The 23,478-nt window shown below is 38.7% G+C and overlaps 1 protein-coding gene across 9 annotated transcripts in view; it reads right to left on the reverse strand.

Annotated features, from left to right (window-relative positions):
- glt1d1 (glycosyltransferase 1 domain containing 1) overlaps nucleotides 1-23,478 on the reverse strand; it is an 85,730-nt gene that overhangs the window by 20,093 nt on the left and 42,159 nt on the right. For 3 of the 9 annotated variants that reach the window (XM_041202529.1, XM_041202530.1, XM_041202527.1), the window contains 5 exons: nucleotides 20,811-20,906; nucleotides 19,188-19,237; nucleotides 12,711-12,754; nucleotides 11,816-11,936; nucleotides 10,782-10,880 (listed from right to left, as the gene is read on the reverse strand). In XM_041202529.1, coding sequence (XP_041058463.1) covers nucleotides 10,782-10,880; nucleotides 11,816-11,936; nucleotides 12,711-12,754; nucleotides 19,188-19,237; nucleotides 20,811-20,906 — 410 coding nt within the window. Of the gene's footprint in view, nucleotides 1-466; nucleotides 587-6,221; nucleotides 6,279-10,781; nucleotides 10,881-11,815; nucleotides 11,937-12,710; nucleotides 12,755-19,187; nucleotides 19,238-20,810; nucleotides 20,907-23,478 lie in introns of all 9 variants that reach the window. The other 6 variants (XM_041202524.1, XM_041202526.1, XR_005944770.1 and 3 more) reach the window with 5 other exon arrangements.

Here is a 23,478-nt window from a genome sequence, read left to right on the forward strand (position 1 = left end):
TAACTAGTAGCAAAGGCACAGCAAATTCATACAGAAAGTAATAAATTGCCATGTATCCTGGACTAAAACTCAATGTAAAACTGGACTTAAATGTCTCTTAGAAAAGGTTTTATTACAGGAACCAACACAATATGTTATTTTCTATATTCCAAGGAGGAATAATTAAGGTTCACATATGACTGTAAAACTATATTTTTCCTACTGCATCTATTTACTATTAATAAATCTGTTTTGCTAGGTTTGGCACTTCCTATATGATACAATTCTATTGCCCAACAGTGCCGATAATTCAACATTAATTGGTAATCTTACACATAACAATCCATAAGCACTCCCAAAGTATGGAGTAAAAACATTCTGCTGACACATTTTTGTTCTGCAGCTAATTCATACTCTACATGAACTGTGACCATTTGATGCTGCAAGTACGCATAAAAATGGAGAAATATTCTATTTTCCAACTAACCTAGATAGCAATGATGATTGTGATCACTTTAATCATCCCAGCATCTCCCCAAACTTCAGCATTTATTCCAAGTCATGCTTCTAATATCATTACGATGCCAGTTGATAAAAATGTAAGCTGCTGATAAAAGAAATAAGATCATACATCCTTATGTTCTCGCCATTACATAAATCTTGAATAAGGTGTTAATCTTCAATTCCTTAGACCCATTCAACACTAGAAAGCTGTTGAGCTCTGATTTTAATCGTTTATTTTGAAGATTATGGCCATTATTCCTCTTAAGATGACAGTCCTGAAATTCATATCCTCATAACTAGATTTATTAGTATGTGATGCACAAAAAATCTGTCAGTATTTTCTACAAAAAAAAATTCATATGTGTAATTCATAAATCACTTTCTGGACTATCTCCATTAATTTAAGTTTTAAAAGTAGAGGTCAATGAAAAGGAGGATTATTATTTAAAGCAGAGATTAGGAAAATAATTTGCTGATTCATTAAACTCCTCATTCTTATAAATTTAAAATATTATCCATAAATAACACTTCACTTAACAGATAGCTAAGCAAGCCCTCAACCAATGGATCAAATCAAAACTTTGCAGTCCTGCCACATTCAGTCATGAATGGTGGTGGACAATTAAACAACTAACTGGAGGAGAAGGCTCCACAAATATCCCCATCCTTGATGGTGGGGGTACCCAGGGCATCAGTGCAAAAAACCAAGGCTGAAGCATTTGCAACCACCTTCAGCCTAAAATGCTGAATGGATGATCCTTTTCAGCTTCCTCCCGAAGATCCCAGCATCACAGTCCTCAGCCAATTTGATTCACTCCACGTGATATCGAAAAATGGTTGAAGGCTCTGGACACTGCAAAAGCTATGGGCCCTGACAACATTTCAGGAATAGTACTGAATAATTGTCCTCCAGAACTAGCCATGCCCCTAGCCAAGATGTTCCAGAACAGCTACAACACTAGCATCTATCTGACAATGTGGAAAATTGCTCAGATATATCCCATCCACAAAAAACAAGACAAATCCAATCTGGCCAATTACCACCCTATCAGCCTCGACTTCATCATTAGCAAAGTGATGGAAGATCATCAACAGTGCTATTAAGTGGCACTTACGTAGCAATAACCTGCTAACTGATGCTCAGTTTGCATTCTGCCAGGGCTGTCAGCTCCTAAGCTCATTACAGCCTTGGACCAAACATGGAAAAAAAGAGTTGAACTCAAGGGGGGAGGTCAGAGTGGCTGCCTTTGGCACCAAGGCAGCATTTGACTGAATCTGGTAATAAAGAGCCCTGGCAAAATTGAAGTCAATGGGAATCAGGAGGAAAACTCTCCACTGATTGGAGTCATACCTAGCGCAAAGGAAGATGGTTGTGGTTGTTGGAGTCCATCTCAATCCCAGGACATCACTGCAGGAGTTCCCCAAGGAAGTGTCCATAAGCCCAACCACCTTCAGCTGCTTCATCAATGACCTTCCCACCATCATATGGTCAGAAATGGGGATGTTTGCTGAGGACTGCACAATGTTCTGTTCCTTTGTAACTTCTCAGACATTGAGGCAGTTCATATCCAGATGCTGCAAGACCTGGACAACATTCATACATGGCTGATAAGTGGTGAGTTACAATATGCCACACAAGTGCCAGACAATGACCATCTCCAACAAAAGAAAATCTAACCATCTCCCCTTGATATTGAATGGCATTACAATTGCTGAATTCCTCACTATCAACATCCTAGAGGCTACCACTGACCAGAAACTGAATTGGACCTGCCATATGAATACTGTGGCTACAAGAGTAGATCAGACACTGGGAATTCTGAGGTAAGTAACTCACCTCCTGACACCCCAAAGCCTGTCCACCATCTACAAATCACAAGTCAGGAGCATGATGGAATACTGTCCACTTCCCTAGATGAGTACGGCTCCAACAACACTCAAGAAGCTCGACACAATCCGGCACAAAGCAGCGTGCTTGAAGCATACCTCATTTACTAACCTAAACAATCACCCCCTCCGCAATTGATGCACAGTGGCAGCAACATGTACGAAATGCAAGATGCACTGCAGCAAATCAAAAAGCCTCCTTTTACAGCACCATATAAACCTGTGACCTCTACCATCTAGAAGGATAAGGGCAGCAGATGCATGGGAACACTACCACCTGCAAGTTCCCCTCCAAGCCACATACCATCCTTACTTGGAACTATATCGCCATTCCTTTAGTCGCTAGATCAAAATCCTTCCTAACAAAATCACAGAATGGTTACAGCACAGAAAAAGGCTATTCGGCCCACTGCATCTGCACCAGCTTTTGGAATCAGCAATTCACCTAGTGCCATTCTCCTGTCTTCTTCCTGTAGCCTTGCACATTGTTCATTTTCAAATAACATTCTAATTCCCTTTCAATGCCCTGATTGAACCTGCCTCCACCACACATTCAGACACTGCATTCCAGACCTTAGTCACCCGCTACGTGAAAATGTTTTCTCTCATATCGCTTTTGTTTCTTTTGCCAATCACTATCATATGTTTAATTCAGCATTGTGGGAGTACCTGCACTGCAGTGGTTCAAGAAGGCAGCTCATTACCACCTTCTCAAGGGTAATTAGGGATGGGCAACAAATGCTGAACTTGCCAGCACTGCCTACAACCCATGAAAGAATAAAAAGAAACTTAATGGAATAAGAAAGTGAAATGGTGTAAACACAAAAGCAAAAATTAAATAATACTTTATACCCACTGCATTCTAACAAAAACAAGTAATTTTCGGTTAGATTAGAATATGAGTTGATAATCTGAGCTGGCAATGCAGAAGCAAAACTGGGTCCCAGACTGACTGAGATAGGTTTTTTTTTTGTATAGTATGTAAAACTCCTGGACTAGAAAATACAATTGAATGTGAATAGCTGATTCTATAGTGCGTTTTTCTAATCCCCATCATAAATTTAGTGGGAGATTGGAGGAACCATCATAGAATCTGTGCAAAAACCGGAAAATGACCTTATCTAGCCTTTCACCAGAGGTTCTGTTACTGCAATAAGGGCAGGAAATTGGGAGAAACCTTGCGGAAATTTAGGGCCTCTGTTAATCCAGATTCTGCAATGTAAGGTCCAGTTACATATTTATTTGATCTTATCCACTTAATTTACTGAACTCAATATACAACTATGAAAAACAAAACTGAGCATTTTTGTGTACAGCTGTTCAGTTTAAGTTTCTGTATTCCTATTTAAAATCATTCAGGTTAATTACTTATCTGTAAATTAGCTGTCCCTTCTATTTCTATGCAATAATTAGAAGATACTACAATATATTGGCATTTGCAAAGAACATAAGTTTAAAATAATTAAAATCTGAAAAGTTGAATCTAGAAAGATCTGGGAACAGGGGCTCAACTGAGGTCAGGGCAAAACAGGTACATTAGATTAGTCATCTAAACCTGACAATACAAAACAGGTAGGTTTGATTAGTCATCTAAACCTGACAATACAAAACAGGTAGTTTAGATTAGTCATCTCAACCTGACAATGGATTGCAGTATCCTTTGTAACATTTATTATTTATACTGTATCATTTCAAGTTTGTGTGCAGATTTTTGGATAAATAATATTTGTCCAATTCTGGGCACCACACTTTAGGAAGATTGTGAAGGCTCTAGGGAGGGTGCAGAAAAGCTTTCTGAGATGGTTCCAGGGATAAGGGATTTGAATTACATGGATAGATTGGAGAACCTGGGGTTGTTTGATAGCTGTGTTTAAAATCATGAGAGGTCCAGGCAGAGTAGGTGGAGAGAAACTGTTCCCATTGGTGGAAAAGTCAAGAACCAGAGAACACAGCTTTAAAGTGGTTGACAAAAGAATCAAAGATGACATGAGGAATTTTTTTTTTTTTACATAGCATGTAGTTACAATGTGGAATGCACTGCAGGAGAGTGTGCTGGAGGCAGGTTCAATCGTGGCTTTCAAAAGGGAATGGGATAAATACCTGAAGACACTTGCAGGGCTACAGGGAAAGGACAGTGGAGTAGAACTACATAAATGCTATTGCAGCCCATGGGCTTCATGGGCTGAACAGCCTTCTTTCATGCAGTAACCATCCTATGCTTCAATGATTTTGTAAAATAGTAAGATGGGGAAATAAAAATATTTCTCAGCAAATTTGAACTGAATAGTTTTTATCTGACAGTAATTAATAGACAGTCTCACACAATTCAACATGAAAGCCAAGGTTAATTGGGAAGGCATTGAACTCATGTAATCACTCCCTGCCACATAAAAATTGGAAACTGACCAACACATCTCTCTGCTTGAGAGTTTACAGAAGAACTACCTGATCTCTGCTTTATGTGCTTACAATAAAACTTTTTTCTGAACTTCTGCATAACACCTATTTCTGACCACAAAATACAGCTTGACAAAAGGTTCAGTTATCAGTTGTACCAGGGAAGCTTGTATGAAGTAGGCTTTCTGCTCATTTGATCTTATCCTTCAGAACATCAATCCTTGCATGATGTCAATTCTACCATCTTCTGCTTAGTGTCTGGTGTTTCTTAAATAAGTCCAGTTTCCTGACCTCAGTCACTCTTTCCAGCAACTAATCTAGCTATTGATCATCCTCTATATAAAGAAATACTTTCTGAAGCCTGCCATCATTTTACTCTGTTCCTTCCTGTCTTGCTGCCCTTGTCCTTCTAGTTGGTAGCAGTCATGGGTTTGGAAGGTGCTGCCTAAGGAGCCTTGGTGAGTATCTACAGTGCATCTTGTAGATGATACACACTGCTGCCATTGTGCGTTGGTGGTGGAGGGAGTGAATGTTTGTGGAAGGGCACCAGAAAATTCTTGAGTGCATAAAACAGTATATTAAGTAAAGGACACTTATGTGAAATGTAGAAATATGAGTTGACTGTTCAAAATTCGGTACTTTCATTTTCGGACATAGAAGGGGCTTTGTTGCAGTGTTGGGCAAAAAGGAAGTGTTGATAACTGCCATATCCACATGCCAAGCAAGATAAGGTTTGTACGTTACCAACATTTGTAGTTCACTAATTCTTTGCACTGACATAAGTGCTAATAAGTAACAGTCTTCGCTAAAAGAAATTTAAGATCTCAGAGATCCATTCAAAAGGCTTTGATATTAACTTGGCCAGAACCAAATTTGTGTTTCAAACAAGGACTGCCTGAAGCACGAAAGGCCCTAAGCTAAGATTCAGAAACTGGACACAATAGACCATTACTGCACTTGTATATTTGCAAGAATGGGTGTTAGGCAGAAACAGGTGCAACATAATAATTTGGATGAAGTTTGGGTTAAGTCTCTGATCCAGCAGCATTTGATACAATAACATTTTCAGCAGTGGAGTGAAGTGATGGGTATAGCATCACTTGACAATTACTAGCAATCTAAGGACACTGCCAATGACAATCTAAAATCAGGTCAAGAATTTCAGTAGTCTGGTTTGGTTACATTTCAATAGATTTCTCTGTCAAAAATTGAGCTGATGGACTCTCTGTGAAAAGCTCATTTGAGTGGCTTAACAATATCCTAGTCAGCAGTCCTTGGTCTTGGAAGCTTATTGCTATAGTAAGATTGCAACCTGGCTAACATTATCTATTATGAACCCTAATTGATTTCTAAGTGCTACAAGAATAAAACTGTGTGCATCCAATGTGACAGGTTATAGGCCAATCTGGTGCATTTCATGGAGGTAAAATCTCTTCACCCAATAGGTCTGTTACCCTCATATTTCCAGCTGTTTTAAATCTCTTCTGAAGAAGTTGGTATTCCCCAGGCAGCTGTAACAATAGTCAAAAGGGGATAATTTAATTGAAGTAAGCTATAGCTGGCGGGACTCAATTAAAAAACAATTGAAAGAATATCTTTAAGTCACTGTAGGAGAGGAATTTTACTGTTAGAACTGTTTTAAGTTATTTCAATAAACAAAAAAACTGTTATATGACAAATCAGATTTTCTTTTTCAATCTTGGAGATAGATATGCTGCCTATAATGATGGGAGGGCATGAAAAATGAGGGTGCAATTTTGTACTTAGTAGTGTCCTTTCCCTGTGGGATGACAATATTTTTATATTAAGGAATTAGGAACACATATACATTTCTTTCTCTCTCTTTTGAAAATTCTCCCTTGGCTTGCATTACTCCTCAATTAATATAGGCAGGCAATTCACTCCGAGGCCTCTGCCGAGTACCTACCCTGATGGACGCTAAATACAGATCAAAGATTAATTTAAAAAACACATTTATCTGTGATGCTGTGCTTTGTTTCTTAGCAGATGATGCTGTAAAGCAGAATTTGTAGATATCATGAGAATTCATTTTGTCTAGTTTCCAAATACCTGCAAGCATGTTATGGCTGGGGTTAACTACAGTTTCATCAACTTCACTTAGACTAAAATAAATGCAGTCCAAAGTACCCAGAGTAAGGAATGGGAAGAGGCGGAGAATCAGAATCAATCCACCCAAATTGTCTATCACTTTAATGTACAACTGGATAACTGTTCTATCTTTGCAAGTGCTACTATGCATAATAAATGACTTCAGAAAACAATGAATTTCTGAGGGTGCAATACTGCTGAAAAATTTAATTTTATACTGTAAATTATCAAGTTTTAAATAGGCCTTTTCCAGTGCTCCCTCAATAAACCTAGTTGACAAAAATTCTATATTCTTTGATCTCATTTTTCAAATTGTAATAATACATTTCTGCAATTACACCAGAAAAAGTTTGCAAGAAACCTTCATGTCTGTAAATAATTCATCCACTTAGAAAGACAATCATGACTGACTGTTCCTTAGAGAGGAAAATAATGAAACTAGTTTGTCTTACTCAAAATTAAATAGCCATGGAACTGATTTTTCTGTTAAAACAAGGCTCTACATGGTAGAAACTGACCTTTGAAGGAGCGCAGCGCAGATTCACTAGAACGTAAGAACATAGGTAGGTTTAGCAGGAGTAGGTCATATGCCCAGTCGAGCCTACTTTGCCATTCAGTAAGATTATGTTTGATCTTCGACCGCAACTCCACTTCCCCAACTCGATTCCCCATATCTCTTCATTCCCTTAGAGTCCAAAAATCTATCGATCTCAGCCTTCAATATACTCAGCACCTGAGTCCTTTGGGGTACAGATTCACAACCCACTGAAAAAAAAAAATTTTTCAATGGTCCTAAATGGTCAACCCCTTAACCTGAGATAATCACCCTGTTCTGGACTCCCCAGCCAGTTCTCAGCATCTACCCTGTCAAGCCCTCTTGGAAACGTACACTTTTCAATGAGATCAGCTCTCCTTCTTATAAACTCCACTGAACATTGTTCCTTTCTCCTCAACATCCCCTCATAGAACAATCCTCTCATCCCCAGAAACCAATCTAGTGTGCCTCTTTCTAAGGCAGGCATATCTTTTCTTACATAAGGAAGATATGGTCTTGCCAAAGACCTGCACAATTGCAGCAAGACTTCCTAACTTTTGTACTCCAAACTCCTTGCAATAAAGCCTGACATACCATTTTCTTTCCAAATTGCTTGCCATATCTGCATTTCATGTACAAGGAAGTCCAAATCCCTCTGAACATTTAACCAACCAATAGTTCCTTACCATTTTAAAATATTATGTTTCTCCAATCTCTCTAGCAAAGTGAATAACCTCATATTTCCCCACATTATACTCCAGCTATCACCTTCTTGCGCATTCATTTCCCTTCGCAGACACTTGGGGCTGGATTTTCAGAGTCATGTCGATTCTGGGGGGCCTTTAAAAATGACAGACAGGTCCTATTTCCAACAGATTCTGTTTTTGTTGGCAGGAGGGGGGAGCAGGGCATGAATCACACAGACCAGAAATCTGAACTCAGCAGGGCCATGTGAAATTTGTGCAAAGTTCAAATAGACTCCATTTTCACTGTTCCAATACCTTTACCCTGCAGTGTGGGAACCACAATTTTATTGAGTATGTGTAAATGTTCTTGAACGGCAGATAAGGTCTGTTTAGGTTTCATGATCTGAAGTGATTTCATTCCCCAGCGTTTTAAAAATAAAAGGAGGCTGCAGCTGTCAGAGTAAAAAGACACTGGGATCTCTAGTGTATTAATTGATTGATAGGCCATCTGATGTTACTAGAAAAAACCATTGGCCATATGTTCCTGCACTTTCAATAAGACTTCACTGTTGACATTTCCCAAGGACTGTTATTATAACCCAGTCCAGTACAAATGCTTGGCTGAGATTTTAAAACTTCAAAACCACTTATCTCAGCAGTGGGCTGAGTTCACATTTTAATGAAGTTTTAAGAAGCTGTTAAAGGATTAGCTGTCTTTGATGTGGTTAGTGAATATAAGTTTGTTTTTATAACAGATTGAACACTTGAGGGGATTTAACATTTTTGAATGGGTTTTATAACTGAAAGATTTTTTAGTATCAACTGTGTAGTGAGAGCTCTCTGGGTTGAAGATTTTTTTTCATCTCCACATGGCTACTGAGGTCTGCCCAAAGTGGATACTGGGTGAGTAGCTATGGAGGTGGCATGAGGTATGAGTATGGGTTGGAGAGTGAGGGCGAAAGGGCCTAGCAGCCTTTTATACAACTAGGTTGAAATCTCAAAGAACCATAGTGGGCCTTCTAACCAGCCAGCCTCTGCATTTGCCCACTTACGTGGCCACCTTCGAACTGCCTTTGGAGGCAGCTTGCCTGACTCCATCCCGCCCTCACCTCCTAGAACAAATTTCAGGGGGTGGGGGCCCTGGAAATTTACCGACTCGAGCTTCCCGCCTCAATGGCAAAAAATTCAGCCCTGTGTCCTCCTCACAGGAGGCTTAATTTCCCGCTTAGATTTATATTGTTAGCAAACTAGGTTATGTTACATTCAGTTTCTTCATCTAAGTCATGATACAGATTGCAAATAGATGAGTCCCATCAATGATCCTTGTAGCAACAGCCTGCCAACCTGAAAATAACCCACCAATTCCTACTCTCTGTTTTCTGTCTCTTAGTCAATGCTCAATCCACACTAATATTAATTGTGTTTAATTGGATGCTGGCGATGAGCATTAACTGTGGATTCACAAAAAATTATTTTTCCCATAAATAGACACAGACTGAAATTGTGGTTGTGGGGTAATGAAATGTGTGATTGTAATGTGAAACTCTGTAAATAAATGCTAATAAAGATTGGCTCTAGTTCTATCCTTCAGCAATTGGCTTTCTGGAATATATCACATTACCCCAACCTCATGATCCCTTATCTTATGTAACAACCTTTTGTGTGGTACTTTATCAAATGTCTTTTGAAAATCCCAATGTGCTATATCCAGGGCAAAGAGGAGTGAGATTATCTGAAAGAGCGAGTCACACTCCGCTTCAATGTGGAGTTAAATCAGGCCTTGACACCCATGTGTTGCACAAGTTTATTGCAGGTACAAAGCCAAACTATCATGCACTAATGAAATTTAGGATATCTGCACTCTAAGGTATAACTTAATTATGAGATGCAATTTGTGATAAACTAGTACAAGAATGGCTTGGATTAATAGTAGTGCAAAAAGAACTTTAATCAGGAGATGTTTATTTAATAAAATGTTCAACAGTTTTGTCAGTATTCACTCATCTGTGTAGTCATTATCTAGAACCTTTCAGCAAAATAGTCTGATTCCTATTGCTGTGCATATCATCCAACACTTAATACTGAAAGCTTTATGTATTTCTCTCAAATCAGAATGTGCCATTAGTTAACACTCCAGATGTCGGGTCATGGTTTTGTTCAACTGAATTTTTTTTGGTTAATAAACTGTACTGGAGCTCCTGGGTCTCTCATCTCTTCCTTAATAAAATAAAACTGTCTAATACTTTGCGTGCATTAGCTAAACCACTAATATCAGATCTGCAGAGAGCAGGTAACATAATTTGGATTCAGCGCATGAAATTTATAAAGGCAGAGTAGTACAAATGCCACTGTTCTACTCCACAATCGCAAGGTCAATTTTTGGAGGGCAAAATTGCATCATTTTTTATTTTGAAAAATGCAAACATGCAAAAGAACAAACTTCGAGAAGGGATGCATCACCAAGTGCACTGCCAGCATTGCTAGATTCTACAGCCCCCATCATACAGCGCCAGTGCAAAACCAAACTTTAATTTGGTACTGATTTGGCTCATATGACTCAGGTGGATTGAATTAGAAGCTAAAGGTTGAACTGTGGATGATTTCTGAGCCAATTTGACCCTGCTGTGGCACCATAATCAGAGCATAAGATTCCTCTTGCCTAATTTAAATTGTTCATTACTCACTGGTGGATCAAAGAAGAGAAGTCCTGTATTTTTGTGCTTTACTATTGCTCTATTTCCAGGTATATTCCTTGCCAGCACTGGAACGTTAAGGTCCATCGCCTAAATGCAACATTCCCAGCCAAAAAAAGGAAAACTTCAGTTATTTATCTTATCAAGCAGAAAAAATTAGCAAAACTAAACTTGAGTATTGTCTAGCACTGATAACCGATTTAAGATTATCAGTCAGGCCGGCAGCATGGCTCATTTATGCGTGCTAGAAGCTACATGTATTCATGCACAGGGCCCAGTCCTTTGCAAGCAGAAAGAACATGTCCATGCATTGTGCCTTGTGCCTTTTTCAACAAAAAAACTTGGGGGACAGCTATTCCCTGGTTCATTCCAAATGGCAATGCCTTGACTAATCAGAGTTGATCTGCTTAGTTTGAATTTAAACAAAAGCTTGGCAGTTACAGTTCCCTGGTGCATTCTCCATGGCAATACCTTTACCCATGCCAACTAATCAGCACCCTCTTCTCATGCAGTATAAACTGTTGTTCCCTTTGAGATTTGTACTCTTGCGATTCTGTCCTGAGGAGTGCAAGACAAAAAGCTTTGATAGCATGTCTCTTTTTTCAGCAATACTTAAGTTTTGTACTACCAAGCAACTATAAAACTAAATTGTTAGTTTAATTTGAATTCTTCTCAATTTCACCCCGTACTAACACATAATTTCCCTTATGATGATTGGTCTATGTTTTTTTTCATGTCACCACTGGTGTTTCACCACAGCTTGGCATGTGTGATTTGAGTTGGGACAGTCAGAATACTGACCTTTCCAGTTAATTTCTACACAAAAAAAAGCCATTTAGCTCTACAAATGAAGCTAACATGCCCACAAGTTTCACATCACGGGTAACCCTAGAATACAAAGCTGCTGACATTACAATTGAAAGGTTAAAGAACAAAATCATCTGGAGTTAGTGAAATTGCAACAACTTTTAAAAACATAATTGTTTCTAAAAAAAAAAAATCAGATATTATGGAAAATATAGAACCTCTAGAATTGTAGAAGACATTCCTTCAGAGATAGAACTGTTTACTACAGCAAAAGAATCCCTCATGGCAGCATGTAATTCTTCCTGGGGTTTCTCTGAAACTAGATAGACCCCAAAAGCACTATAAAATAACAGAAAAATGGTCATGTAAAATCCTCATAAAATCATATATCATAGGTTGCATACTAGCAAAACATTTTAAAATCAACTGAATTCAATTTTGTGGTTTCATTTCTTTTGTTTTGTTGTTTTCTTGAAATCGGGAATGAATTTTTGTGTCCTTTAATTCATTAAGGTGAGAAATGTCACTGCTGTACAATGGAAGGTTATATCCATTTTGAACAACTATTAAGTGCTCCCAGGTCAGGAATAGTGTGGGCAAGAGATAGAATAAAATTCTTCCTACTCTACTCACCTGAACTCTAGCCTTGTAGAGAAACTTGCTGTGTCAGTGCAAATTTCTCTATTTCTCATTTAATGTCATTTGCCCATTAGGTCCAGCCTGCTCATACTCAAAGTGCATGGGGTACAGAAAGCCAGCAGAGAGGCTTTTTACTTCATTAGACATGACTGGATTCAAACTAACTCTCAGACGACAATACCAATGAGACATTATGGTTTTCAATTGTGGAAACTTTCAAAATTGTTAGTTCAGTACATGAAAGTATAGGACACATTCCTGTATAAGTTGCAAGAAGCATTAATCATTCCACAGATCAAGTAAATGACCAATACTGGGCTTATATCTTTAAAAAGAATGTTTTTTTTAAAAAAACTAAATCCAAGTTTATAATAATAATAATAATAATAAATAAAAACAAATTTCAGGGAAGCAGAGCATTAAAGAAATGGATATTTGTTCTTTCAATTTAAAAGGAAGTTAAAACTACCTTACCTCTTGACCTTAGCTTCTACCTGTTGTGTAAACGGTGCATCAACCTGAGAAGATAAATCAGTCAAACAACAGATACATTTGTCATTTCTCTTTGGGAACAGATGTTCAAAAAAATCTGTACTTATCTCTCAAATAATAAATATACTTTGCAATTCTTAAAATAATACATTTTGAAATTGTATCATATTTGTCATGGCCAGCATTCTTCCCTCTACCACTACCAGCAAAAACTGATTCACTGGTTATTTATCTCATAGGCTGTTTGGAATTCAGATACATTCAAAAATGGCTGCAATCTTTGTTTACGCAACACTTCAATTTAAAAGTAATTCACTGGCTTGTAAAGTATGCCGGAATGGCATGAGGCATGATAATACAACAATATAAATTCAAGTCCTTCTTCCTTCCATATAACATAATATCCTCAATAAATGAAAAAATGAACCTGCAAATTACTTCTGCTTCCAGTTTTCTTTCCTCCCCTCCTGATGGTGGTGATTTAGAGTAAGCTATGGTGCCATGAGCAGTGACAGCTTTAATGTGTCTCAACCAAGCTCCCATTTACCATGAACTCAGACAATGACAGCTCACAGTATATTTCATCATGAGGGCAGTACCACTGAGCTTAATACTGTTCTTTCTCAACATCCATATAAATGCATACTTTCCAGCTGGGTCGCTGGATAATAAGCAAGTGCAGGAACCCTGGTTCCTATTTTTTCCTCCATTTCCCTTGGACTGCTTACATGCTGTGGGCTTATCACTGGCCAGGCTAAGATTATTTCAAGTAATAAATGAAGTCTAGGATCTTTCCTAATTCATTACAATATTTGAATAAACATACAAGATTAGTTTTCCACTGGATTCCCTCCTGCGCACCCAACAGGCACAGTGAATTTGAGTTGCAAAGTAACTGTAAAGGATGAGATGCCCCTGATTTTTCAGTTTTGGGCCTTCCAGTTGCAGGTCTGAGAGGCCATATGATCATCCAGGGGAATGGGATGGGTGAGATATGGGGTTGATATAAAGCATGCACCTACTTGCTGAATCTTTCAGTTACTCCCAAGATCTGCAGAACCTTTGGCTATGGGGTTTCTGCACGAGCTATGATGCTTGATTGCTTTGCCCCTCTGCCAGTTGCCTGCACATCCTGCAGATACATAGGTGACCAGGACACTAAGGTCAAAGGCAGGAAATGCCTCCTTATGCCTTATGTTCACACTCCGGATGTTGGCCCATTAGGAATGTCAGGTAAATTCCACCGTAGTCACAAAAGGTGATGTTCCACAGATGCTGCGATGCCGAAAATCTCCCCTATGCACTTAATACACATTCATCTAAATGCTACTGAAAGTTATCAAATTTTTAAAGAATGAACTCTTTGCTGATCTACTGTACAATATTGCAAATTAAAAATGGAGGCTGTAAAACTTAGAAGCTCATTCATAGGACATGGACTTTTAAGTTGATGAAATATGTTCTACAACCCACAATGTGTTAAAGAAACAAAGATCTAATCATTATAGTCTGATGGTGAAATCATCAGTGGTTTGCATTGCAGTTTTTCAGGTTTGTATCTAAAAACATGTGTCGTGCAATGAATTCATAAACATAAAATTTATAGGATTATATTAGATTTCTTATAGGAAAACCTATGCTCCGTCCTCCTGTCCACTATTTGCAATTCTATCTTCTTGCATGTCTTCCACTCTTTAGTATCCCTTCTCCTTCTGTCTTTCATATATTACCTTATCTTCAAACTTTTCTTGATGTCTTTCTCTGCTTTAACTCTCCCAAGCTGTCATTTATTTTTTCTACCTTAGCTCCTTTGTGTTCTCCATTTTCTGTCTGCTTCGCTTCAACTACCCTTCCATTCTCACTTTATCAATTTTTCATGCTTTTTTCCTCATCTCTTCTACCCTGGCTGCATTTTATTTACTTTTTTGTTGATTGCACAAGCATAAGCCCAAAAAGTCCAACACTGAGGAGCTCATGCATGGAGCATGAAAGAACCTTGGGAGCAAAGAGCCAGCTGAAAGATCTGGACTCCAGTAAAGGCAGTTTTCAATAAGGAGTTAACTTCTGAGATGAATTTTGGCTCGTGTTAGCAATTTTTAGGGATAAATATCCTTATTAAACGTAAGTCAAAGGCACCGACCAAAAGGGACTCATCAGCTGCCATCTTGATAACAGGAAGGCCAAGTGCAACAACCTGAAACTAAAACACTGCACAGTTTGCTCACTTTTACCCAACCTGCACATGCAACTACTGCTTTAGTAACTTTTTTCTTGGTAATAAATCACATTGTTATACCAATTTAAAATGGTTCCAAAATAAGTCATTAATCCAATAAAAAGCTTTTCTGTACAGCCATAATAGAAATACTTCTCTTTACTGGGTTGACAAGATGATCAGACTTGGGTCAGTCCCTGCGTTGATTAATCACAATTGAGTGACCCAACTTGTTTTAAATAGTCTGAGCACAAAGTGGCTTTCCAAATGCAGATTATAGCAACCAGTAACCTCATTGTAAACTCCTGTACATATATGTGCGTTATTAAAACAAAGTGGGATAATGTTAAAATCAACTTAATTAAAGTGCCACATTGCTTATGATTATTCTTCGGAAAATATTTACAAAAGAAATCAAAGGTAACCAGAAATTTAATAAAAGAGAAAAATCACAAATCTGCAATGCAACTGCATATTCTTCTGCAAGGCAGACAGCCAGGCAGGCTTATTGGCAATACCAAAGTCATTAACAAAGAAAACACATTAAATTATTTAGCAATGTGGAGAGGCAGGACCATCTGCTGACCTGAAATACAATCCAACTTGCATATGTAAATCATGTTTAATAAGGATATTTATCCCTAAAAATTGCTAACTCAAGCCAAAATTCATCTCAGAAGTTAACTCCTTATTGAAAACTGCTTTAGCAGACCATTAGGATATCTTAGGTGTTATGACAGGGAAGGAGAGACAAACTGAAACCCCATTTCCCTTCCCTTATTGTCTGTGATCAGTGTGGTTTTAAAAAAGGTGTAAGAGTCTCTTAGCCTCCTTGGGCATGAGTCAATTAAATAACAGCAGCCACATTTTGTGGGTTTAAATAAAGAGGGGTATTTATTCTTGCATTTGCCTCAAAAGTCTAAATGCCACATCAATCACTCAGCACACACACAAACAAGTTTGGTTAAACAGTATATTTTTATAAGTCCTAAACCAAAAGAACAGTCCATAATTCATAAGTTGGGTCTGTAGAAGAACAGTTGCTGTGGGCCCAATAAAGAAAGGATCTTTTTCCACGCTTGAATTGTAGCCCAGATGTGTTCAAATAGCTGAAGTCAGATATCCCGATTGTTGCAGGATTTCCTCAAAGAGATGAATATCCAGCAGGTCACAAAGCTAAGCACTTGTGATTTTCGTATCAGAGGGCAGAATTTTTCAGTCGGTGTGTGGGGACGGGCCGCACACGCTGACGTGTAAAACGATGCGTGCTAATGTCGGGTGTGCATCCCGACGTCATCGCGCTGAGTAGCAATGTTGCATTCGTCAGGCGTGCACCAGAGTCGGCTGCGTGCCCGCCAATATGTAAACAACCTATTAAGGGCATTAAGGATCTAATTAAGGTTATTATAAAACGCTGCCCATCCAATCTTACGGTTGGCAGGCAGGCGAAAAGACCAAGCAACCTTCATGTTTTTTAGAAAACCTCATCCATGAGCGAGATGAGGTTTCCTAAAGCTTTTATTAAATAAATAAATAAATTTTCATTAAGGTAAAAACATGCCCATCTATCAATTTATAAACCTATTATTTAATTTTCTGAACATTGATTCAATCTCCCTCAGGCAGCACCATGCCTCAGGGAGATTGAAGCGCTCTTTTGTGTGCATGTGCGAAAGAGTGCTGGCCCCGACTCTCCCTCCTCTGCCCGCCCGCACAGGTAGTGCTGAGCTACCTGTCAAGTCTTATGCTGGGCAGGCCTTAATTGACCCGCCCATGTAAAATGGTGGTGCAAAGCCAATTGCAGGTGGTGACCGCTTCTGCCCACTCCCGCTGAACCCGCCAACTGAAAAATTCTGCCCAGAAGGTCAAATTTTTTGCAGATGAACTTGGGGTTTTTGTATCATGCTGGGAGGCTCTTTTAAGATGTATGACCTCTAGGTAACAATTTCCTTGCATGTCTTAATGGGCTCCTTTCTGCACTCAAATTTATCTTTGAAATGGAGTAAATGAATTCCTCTTCCTTGAGATACGAGTTGAGAAATCTGCCAGGTGGTTTCTCTATCACGGTCTACCGCAAGCCTACCTTCACTGGTCAATATATGCGTTAGTATTCTTACAGTTCCACACGCTATAAGATTGGTCTTAATGGCAATATTGTAAATAGGACCTAAGCCATTTGCTCATCATGCAAGCTCAATGCTGAAATAGGGTGCATGAAAGACATCCTGCAGGATAATGGCTACCCTCATCAGGTCATTTCATGCTGTATATTACGCAAGTTCATGAATGGGTCTAAGGCCATCACTTTTGGCCCTGAAAAGTGCCCAGTCTACCTCAGGTTACTCTGGAAAGGCAAGGTATCTCAAAAATTTGAGTAACAGGTGAAGCTAGCTGTTTCATGCTGCTACTATGCAGTAGCAACACGAGTGGTATTCGCCACTAACAGGATGCTGCCGTCAAGTCAAAAGGCACTCTGCCTATCACACAAATGAGTAATGTGGTATATGAATTTCAGTGCCTGTGTGATGCTAGTTATGTAGGTTGTCCGACCCAAGGACTGATGGATCGAATCAAACAGCATGTCCCAGCTGCTGTTCACAACAGGCAGGGTACGGATCATACCCACCAGCCCATGCTTGCAAAACTCAAAACACAGTGTCCGACATTAGATGTGATTCCGCAATTGGACAACATTTGCTAAATAATCCTCAGTGTGCTAAGAATTATGCTGGCAACCAATTTAAGATCGTCAGTTGGGCTTGCAGCGTGGCGCATATGTGTGTACTGGAAACTACATATATTAATACACAGGGCCTGTTTTTTGAAGACAAAAGAACATGTACACACATTGCGCCTGTTTCAGCTAAACAAAATAAGTGACAGCCATTGACTGATTCATTCCTCAGGGCAATGCCTTGACCATTCAGGGTCAAACTACATGGTTTAAATTTCAAACAATGCTTGGCAGTTAACTGTCAGTCATCATCAATGGTGCATTCTCCATGGCAACGCCAACAAATCAGCACTCTCTTCAAACACATTATAAATTGTTGTTTTCTCCTTATACTGGTTTCTTGCGAAGTATCCTGATGAGTGTAAGACGAAAAGCTTAGACTTGTCTCTTTTTTCAGCAATACTTGACCTTTAGGTTCTTATAGGCAAATATGACACAGCTTTTTGTTGCAGTTGCTGTCTCTTTCCATGTTTTCTGCAGACTGCCCAAGTCTTTCTGGGTCTTCAGATTAAAACTTGTTATTTCCAACCAGTTTTCAGTTACATGACCAATATTGGTATTGTTCACCTGCAACTTAGCTAAAAGCCATTGCTATACAATGGAAATAATGGATGAGACTGGTTCCTGGGATGAAGAGTTTTTATTATTCTTTCCTGGAGTTTAGGTGTCGCTTTCAGGGCCGGTACTTGTTGCCATCCCGAGCCGCCCTTGAACTGAATGTCTTGCTAGGCCATTTCAGAGGACAGTTAAGAGTCAACCACATTGCACACAGTCACAAAAATGCCAGACCATGTAAGGATGGCAAATTTCCTTCTCTAAGGGATAATAGTGAACCCGATGGGCTTTTACAATAATCAATGAAAGCTCCATGGCACCATGACTAAGACTATTTTTGTATTCTAGATTTATTAACTGAATTCAAATTCCACCAGCTGCCTTGGTGGGATTTGAACCCAGTTCCTCAGAACGTTATACTGGGCCTCGGAATTACCAGTCCAGTGACATTATCAATGCGCTATCATCTATCCATTGTCTTATGAGGAGATATTGAATAAACAAGCCCCATATTCCCTGGAATTTAGAAGAATGAGAGATGATTTAATTGAAACATATAAAATTCTTAAGGGGCATTGACAGGATAGGTGCTGGGAAAATGTTTCCCTGGTTGGGGAATCTAGAACACAGGATCACAGTGTGAGAATAAGGGGTTGGCCATTTAAGACTGAGGTGAGGAGAAATTTATTCATTCAAATGGTCTGAACCTTTGGAATTTGCTACCAGAGAGATGTGGATGTTCGGCTGTTGAGTATGCACACAAAACCAAATCTTCCACTATATTTTCATAAGCTCACTTAATAAAGTGTGGTTACATAATCTTAATGCCATAACTATTTGTAAGGATAAAGCAATGGATTGGTATTAACTTGCCCTGCTTGACATACCCTTCACTCTGCAGAGGGCCACTACACGAGTCAATAAAACACTCAAAAAATGCAGAATGATCTCTCACCTCTGGTCCAATAATAATTAAATGAACCCGTGGTTCTTTCTTATGCCAAGCTATAAAGCAAGATAAAGGTTTTTTTAAAAAATCAGCTGAAATGCAACAAAGAACATTTAAATTAGTGCGATGCATTGTATGATTTTACAAATTCAGCATTACAGTAAGATTGATCCATGTCAGCTGTGGGTTTTGTCCTTATTTCAGTTGCATTTAATTCATGACAATGGAACACTGCTTCATTTCTATTCAATAGTCTTAAGGAATTGATAAAACTGAACCCATATAGTACATTTGAAACTTTAGAAACAAGGGTCATGGGTTGAATCTCAGAAGAGGGAAAGTGCGCAGACAGTTAAAATGTAATCACTTTACCCAACAGATGGTGAATGCATGGATTGGAATGCTCAGAAAAATAGTAGTGGCAGATAGTGTGGGGGAAAAAATCAAGTTGGAATTAGATATTTGAGAAAATTGATTATTTAAGAGTATTAGTTTTTGAGAGTGGCCAGGATAGACTACCAAATAGTTTCTGGCCCTGTATTTATGTTCTGAACATTCTTTTAAGCTGCAGAGCCATTTTATCCAGTAGTCTACCCTAATGATGGTTAATGGCCACACAACAAAAATCTTAAACTGTACTGATAACCAGTGTAACTTGAATTCACTGAATTATTTTCAATTTCTTTAGATGAAAAACTTCTTACAGTGAATTTTGTCACTATAAAAATTGTTGTAGGGTTACATGTAAAATTATGAAAGAACCCCCTGTATCCAAAACTCAGGCCATAAAGATGAGATAGTCACTAATAAATTCAGGAGAGACCTCATTACCCAGAGAACGTCTAGAATGTCAGCTGCTCAAGAGGAATCTAGATAAACTCATGTGGGAGAAAGGAACTGAAGAATATGCTGATGGGGTTGGATGGGGTTGGGTGGGAGGATGTTCGTGTGGAGCATAAACTCCAGCATAGGCCAGTTGGTCCAAATGGCCTGTTCCTGTGTTGTACATTCTTTGTAAAAAGCAAATTAAAAGATATACAAACAATATAAGTATAGTGACTTTTCTAATAAATGGTGTAGCATCTTCAAGTCTCTTTTGTTTTTAAACTTTAAATGAGGTTTATGACAGAAAATTTCTCAGCCATTAATTGCATACCTTACAAGTTCCTTCACAGAAGGAACGTCTAGTTGGAAAAGATAAAATGTTTCATCAACAGTCATTAATGACAAAGTATAGTTATGGTTTGGCAGAAAAGTCTACATGATTCCATAAGTTATTTGTCTTAAAATCTCATCAGTAATATATAAAAAGTCTAATTAAGCTGCATTATTTTTCAGTAAATTGCAACAATTAAGCATTCAAAAATAGTACCCTTGATCAATCTAAATTATATTTATTATATGTAAGCAAAGTTTCCACAGTGTACAAGGTCTTTCTTCAGTTATAAATTACACTTGCAGAAAGTAATGAGCTTTCAATTAACAAAAGTCTCAATTAACAAATAAAAGGATGAACAATTCAATGCAGATAATATATATCTGAACGTTAAAGAGAGTGCAATTACAAACACAACCACATAGAAGTCGAGGAATTTCAAAACCTTATTCAATACATTATTTATTGGTTACCTGAAAAAGCATCCACCAAAAAGAGGGGATCTTTGACTTGCCGAAGTCCACACACCAAAAGAAAGATGTACGGGTCAATGTTCTTGCACTGAACCCCTGTAACAAGTATATGGGAAAATTGAAAGGGTTTTTTTTGCTTATAAAGTAGAAAATAATGCTAAGTAAACCTTTCAGTTTGATATGGGCCCAACCTTTATTAATATATTTCCATTACCACTGTTTGCAAGTGATAAAGTTTTAAAATCAAAGCAATCTAGTTTCATGTTGTTAGTCTGGTGGAACAGAAAAGCAGGATTGGTAGAGCAAATCAACATTTTCACAGCATTCTGCATTTTATTTTAAGCAGCTGATTACTTTATTGTAAACTGTTAACTCAAGAATGTCACATTATTTCATTTTTGATATAAAAATGAAAGTTTTTTTTGAGAAGTTTCAGTGCTTCAGCAGGCTCAATTAAAACAAATGATTTTCTGGCAAAGAGGTTTTAAAGCTTGCATTGATCTAAGTTCTGTCCCTGGGTTTGTTCTCTTCTAATGAGAGATTACTACATGCACATTTTTTTTTTGTTTTCTAAGGTGCACTTCACAAAGATTTCATTTTATCACCTGCAATTTGAACCCGGCCAATTACCGCTCCAAGAGCTATTCTCCCATCAACAGTAAAGTGATGGAAGGGGTCATCAACAGGTTCTGCCAGGGTCACTCAGCTTCGGACCTTATTACAACCCAAGTTCAAACATGGACAAAAGAGCTGAACTCCAGAGGTGAGGCGAGAGTGACTGCTCTTGGCATGAAGGCAGCATTTAACAGAGGGTGGCATTAAGGAGCCCGAGCAAAATTGCAGTCAATGGGAATCAGGGGGAGAATTCTCTGCTGGTTGGAGTCATAACTAGCACAAAGGTAGATGGTGTTGGTTGTTGAAGGTTGATCATCTCAGTACCAGGACATCACTGCAGGAGTCCCTCAGGGTAGTGTCCTCGGCCCAACCATCCACAGCTGCTTCATCAATGGCCTTCCTTCTATCACAAGGTCAGAAGTGGCGATGTTCGCTGATGATTGCACAATGTTCAACACCATTCCTGACTCCTCAGGTACTGAAGCAGTCCATGTCCAAATGCTGCAAGGCCTGGACAGTATCCAGGCTTGGGCTGACAAGTGGCAAGTAACATTCGCATCACATAAGTGCCTGGCAATGACCATCTCCAACAAGAGAGAATCTAACCATCGCCCCATGAGATTCAATGGCATTACCATCGCTGAAAACCCCACTATCAAAATCCTGGCGGATTACCACTGACCAGAAACTGAACTGGACTAGCCATATAAATACTGTGGCTACAAGAGCCGGTCAGAGGCTAGGAATCCTCTTGTTGTGAGTAAATCCTTACTCCCCAAAGCCTGTCCACCATCTACAAGGCACAAGTCAGGAGTGTGATGGAATTCTCTCTACTTGCCTGGATGAATGCAACTCAAACAACACTAAAGGAGCTTGACACCATACAGGACAAAGCAGCCTGGTTGATTAGCACCCCTTCCACAAACATTCACTTCCTCCACTAATGACGCACTGTAGCAGCAGTGTGTACCATCTACAAGATGCACTGCAGAAACTCACCAAGACTCATTAGGCAGCCCAACCCATGACCGCTACCATCTAGAAGGGCAAGGGCAGCAAACACATGGGAATACCACCGCCTGGAAGTTCCCCTCCAAGCCACTCGCCACACTGAATTGGAAATACATCACTGTTCTTTCATTGTCGCTGGGTCAAAATCCTGGAACTCCCTCCCTAACAACACTGTTGGTGTACTTACACCACAGTGACTGCAACAGTTCAAGAAGGCAGCTCACCATCATCTTCTCAAGGGCTTTTAGGGATGGGCAATAAATGCTGGCCTAGCCAGTGACGCCCATATCCTGTAAACGAATTTTAAAAAATGCAGAAACTATTCTCATCCTTGGTCAAGAAAGAACTGGTGAACTCCAAATCTGGAGAATACGTGCATTCAAAATGAAATGAACTAGACAATGATATAGTAGCCATGCCAGCACATGATGAAGTGGTTCAGTAGAGGGAGGTTAAATTTAGTGCACTATAGCAGAATAATTGGCAATTATATAGAGCACAACAAAATCCTATTTAATTCACCATCCAAAATGATAGGATAGCCTACTAACTTTTACTAACTGGATATCTTGAGGCTCTGTGTATTTTTACCCTATACAAGTTAGGCAGAATTTAAAACACTCCAAATTCAAAGTAACATTTTTGAATGGGAAACTGATGGTTCTCCTCAATAACTCAATCTTGGGATTTAAATATATAACAAACTATTTGAGCTTTGCTCTCAGTTTAAGATGACAGCTGAATATCAATTAGATGATTCCTTTCTAATCTACACTTACATAACACATTGGAATCCACAATGACAAAAATGGGGAAGTGAGTTTCGACGGAGGGTCCACAATCAAAACATTAAACCATGTTTTCTTCTGACAGACACTAAAGAGCTTGCCATGTATTTTCACATTTTCTTGTTATATTATATTTTTCTATAACTATTAACTTTGATAGGTCAAAACAGTTACAAATTTGACATTTAGTTCATTGCTTCACTTAGTTTTATTGGGTTAAATATACAGGTAGGACTGTTGAAATTCTCCTTACT

Source organism: Carcharodon carcharias, chromosome 13 (assembly GCF_017639515.1).
Source record: "Carcharodon carcharias isolate sCarCar2 chromosome 13, sCarCar2.pri, whole genome shotgun sequence".
Lineage (NCBI taxonomy): Eukaryota > Metazoa > Chordata > Chondrichthyes > Lamniformes > Lamnidae > Carcharodon > Carcharodon carcharias.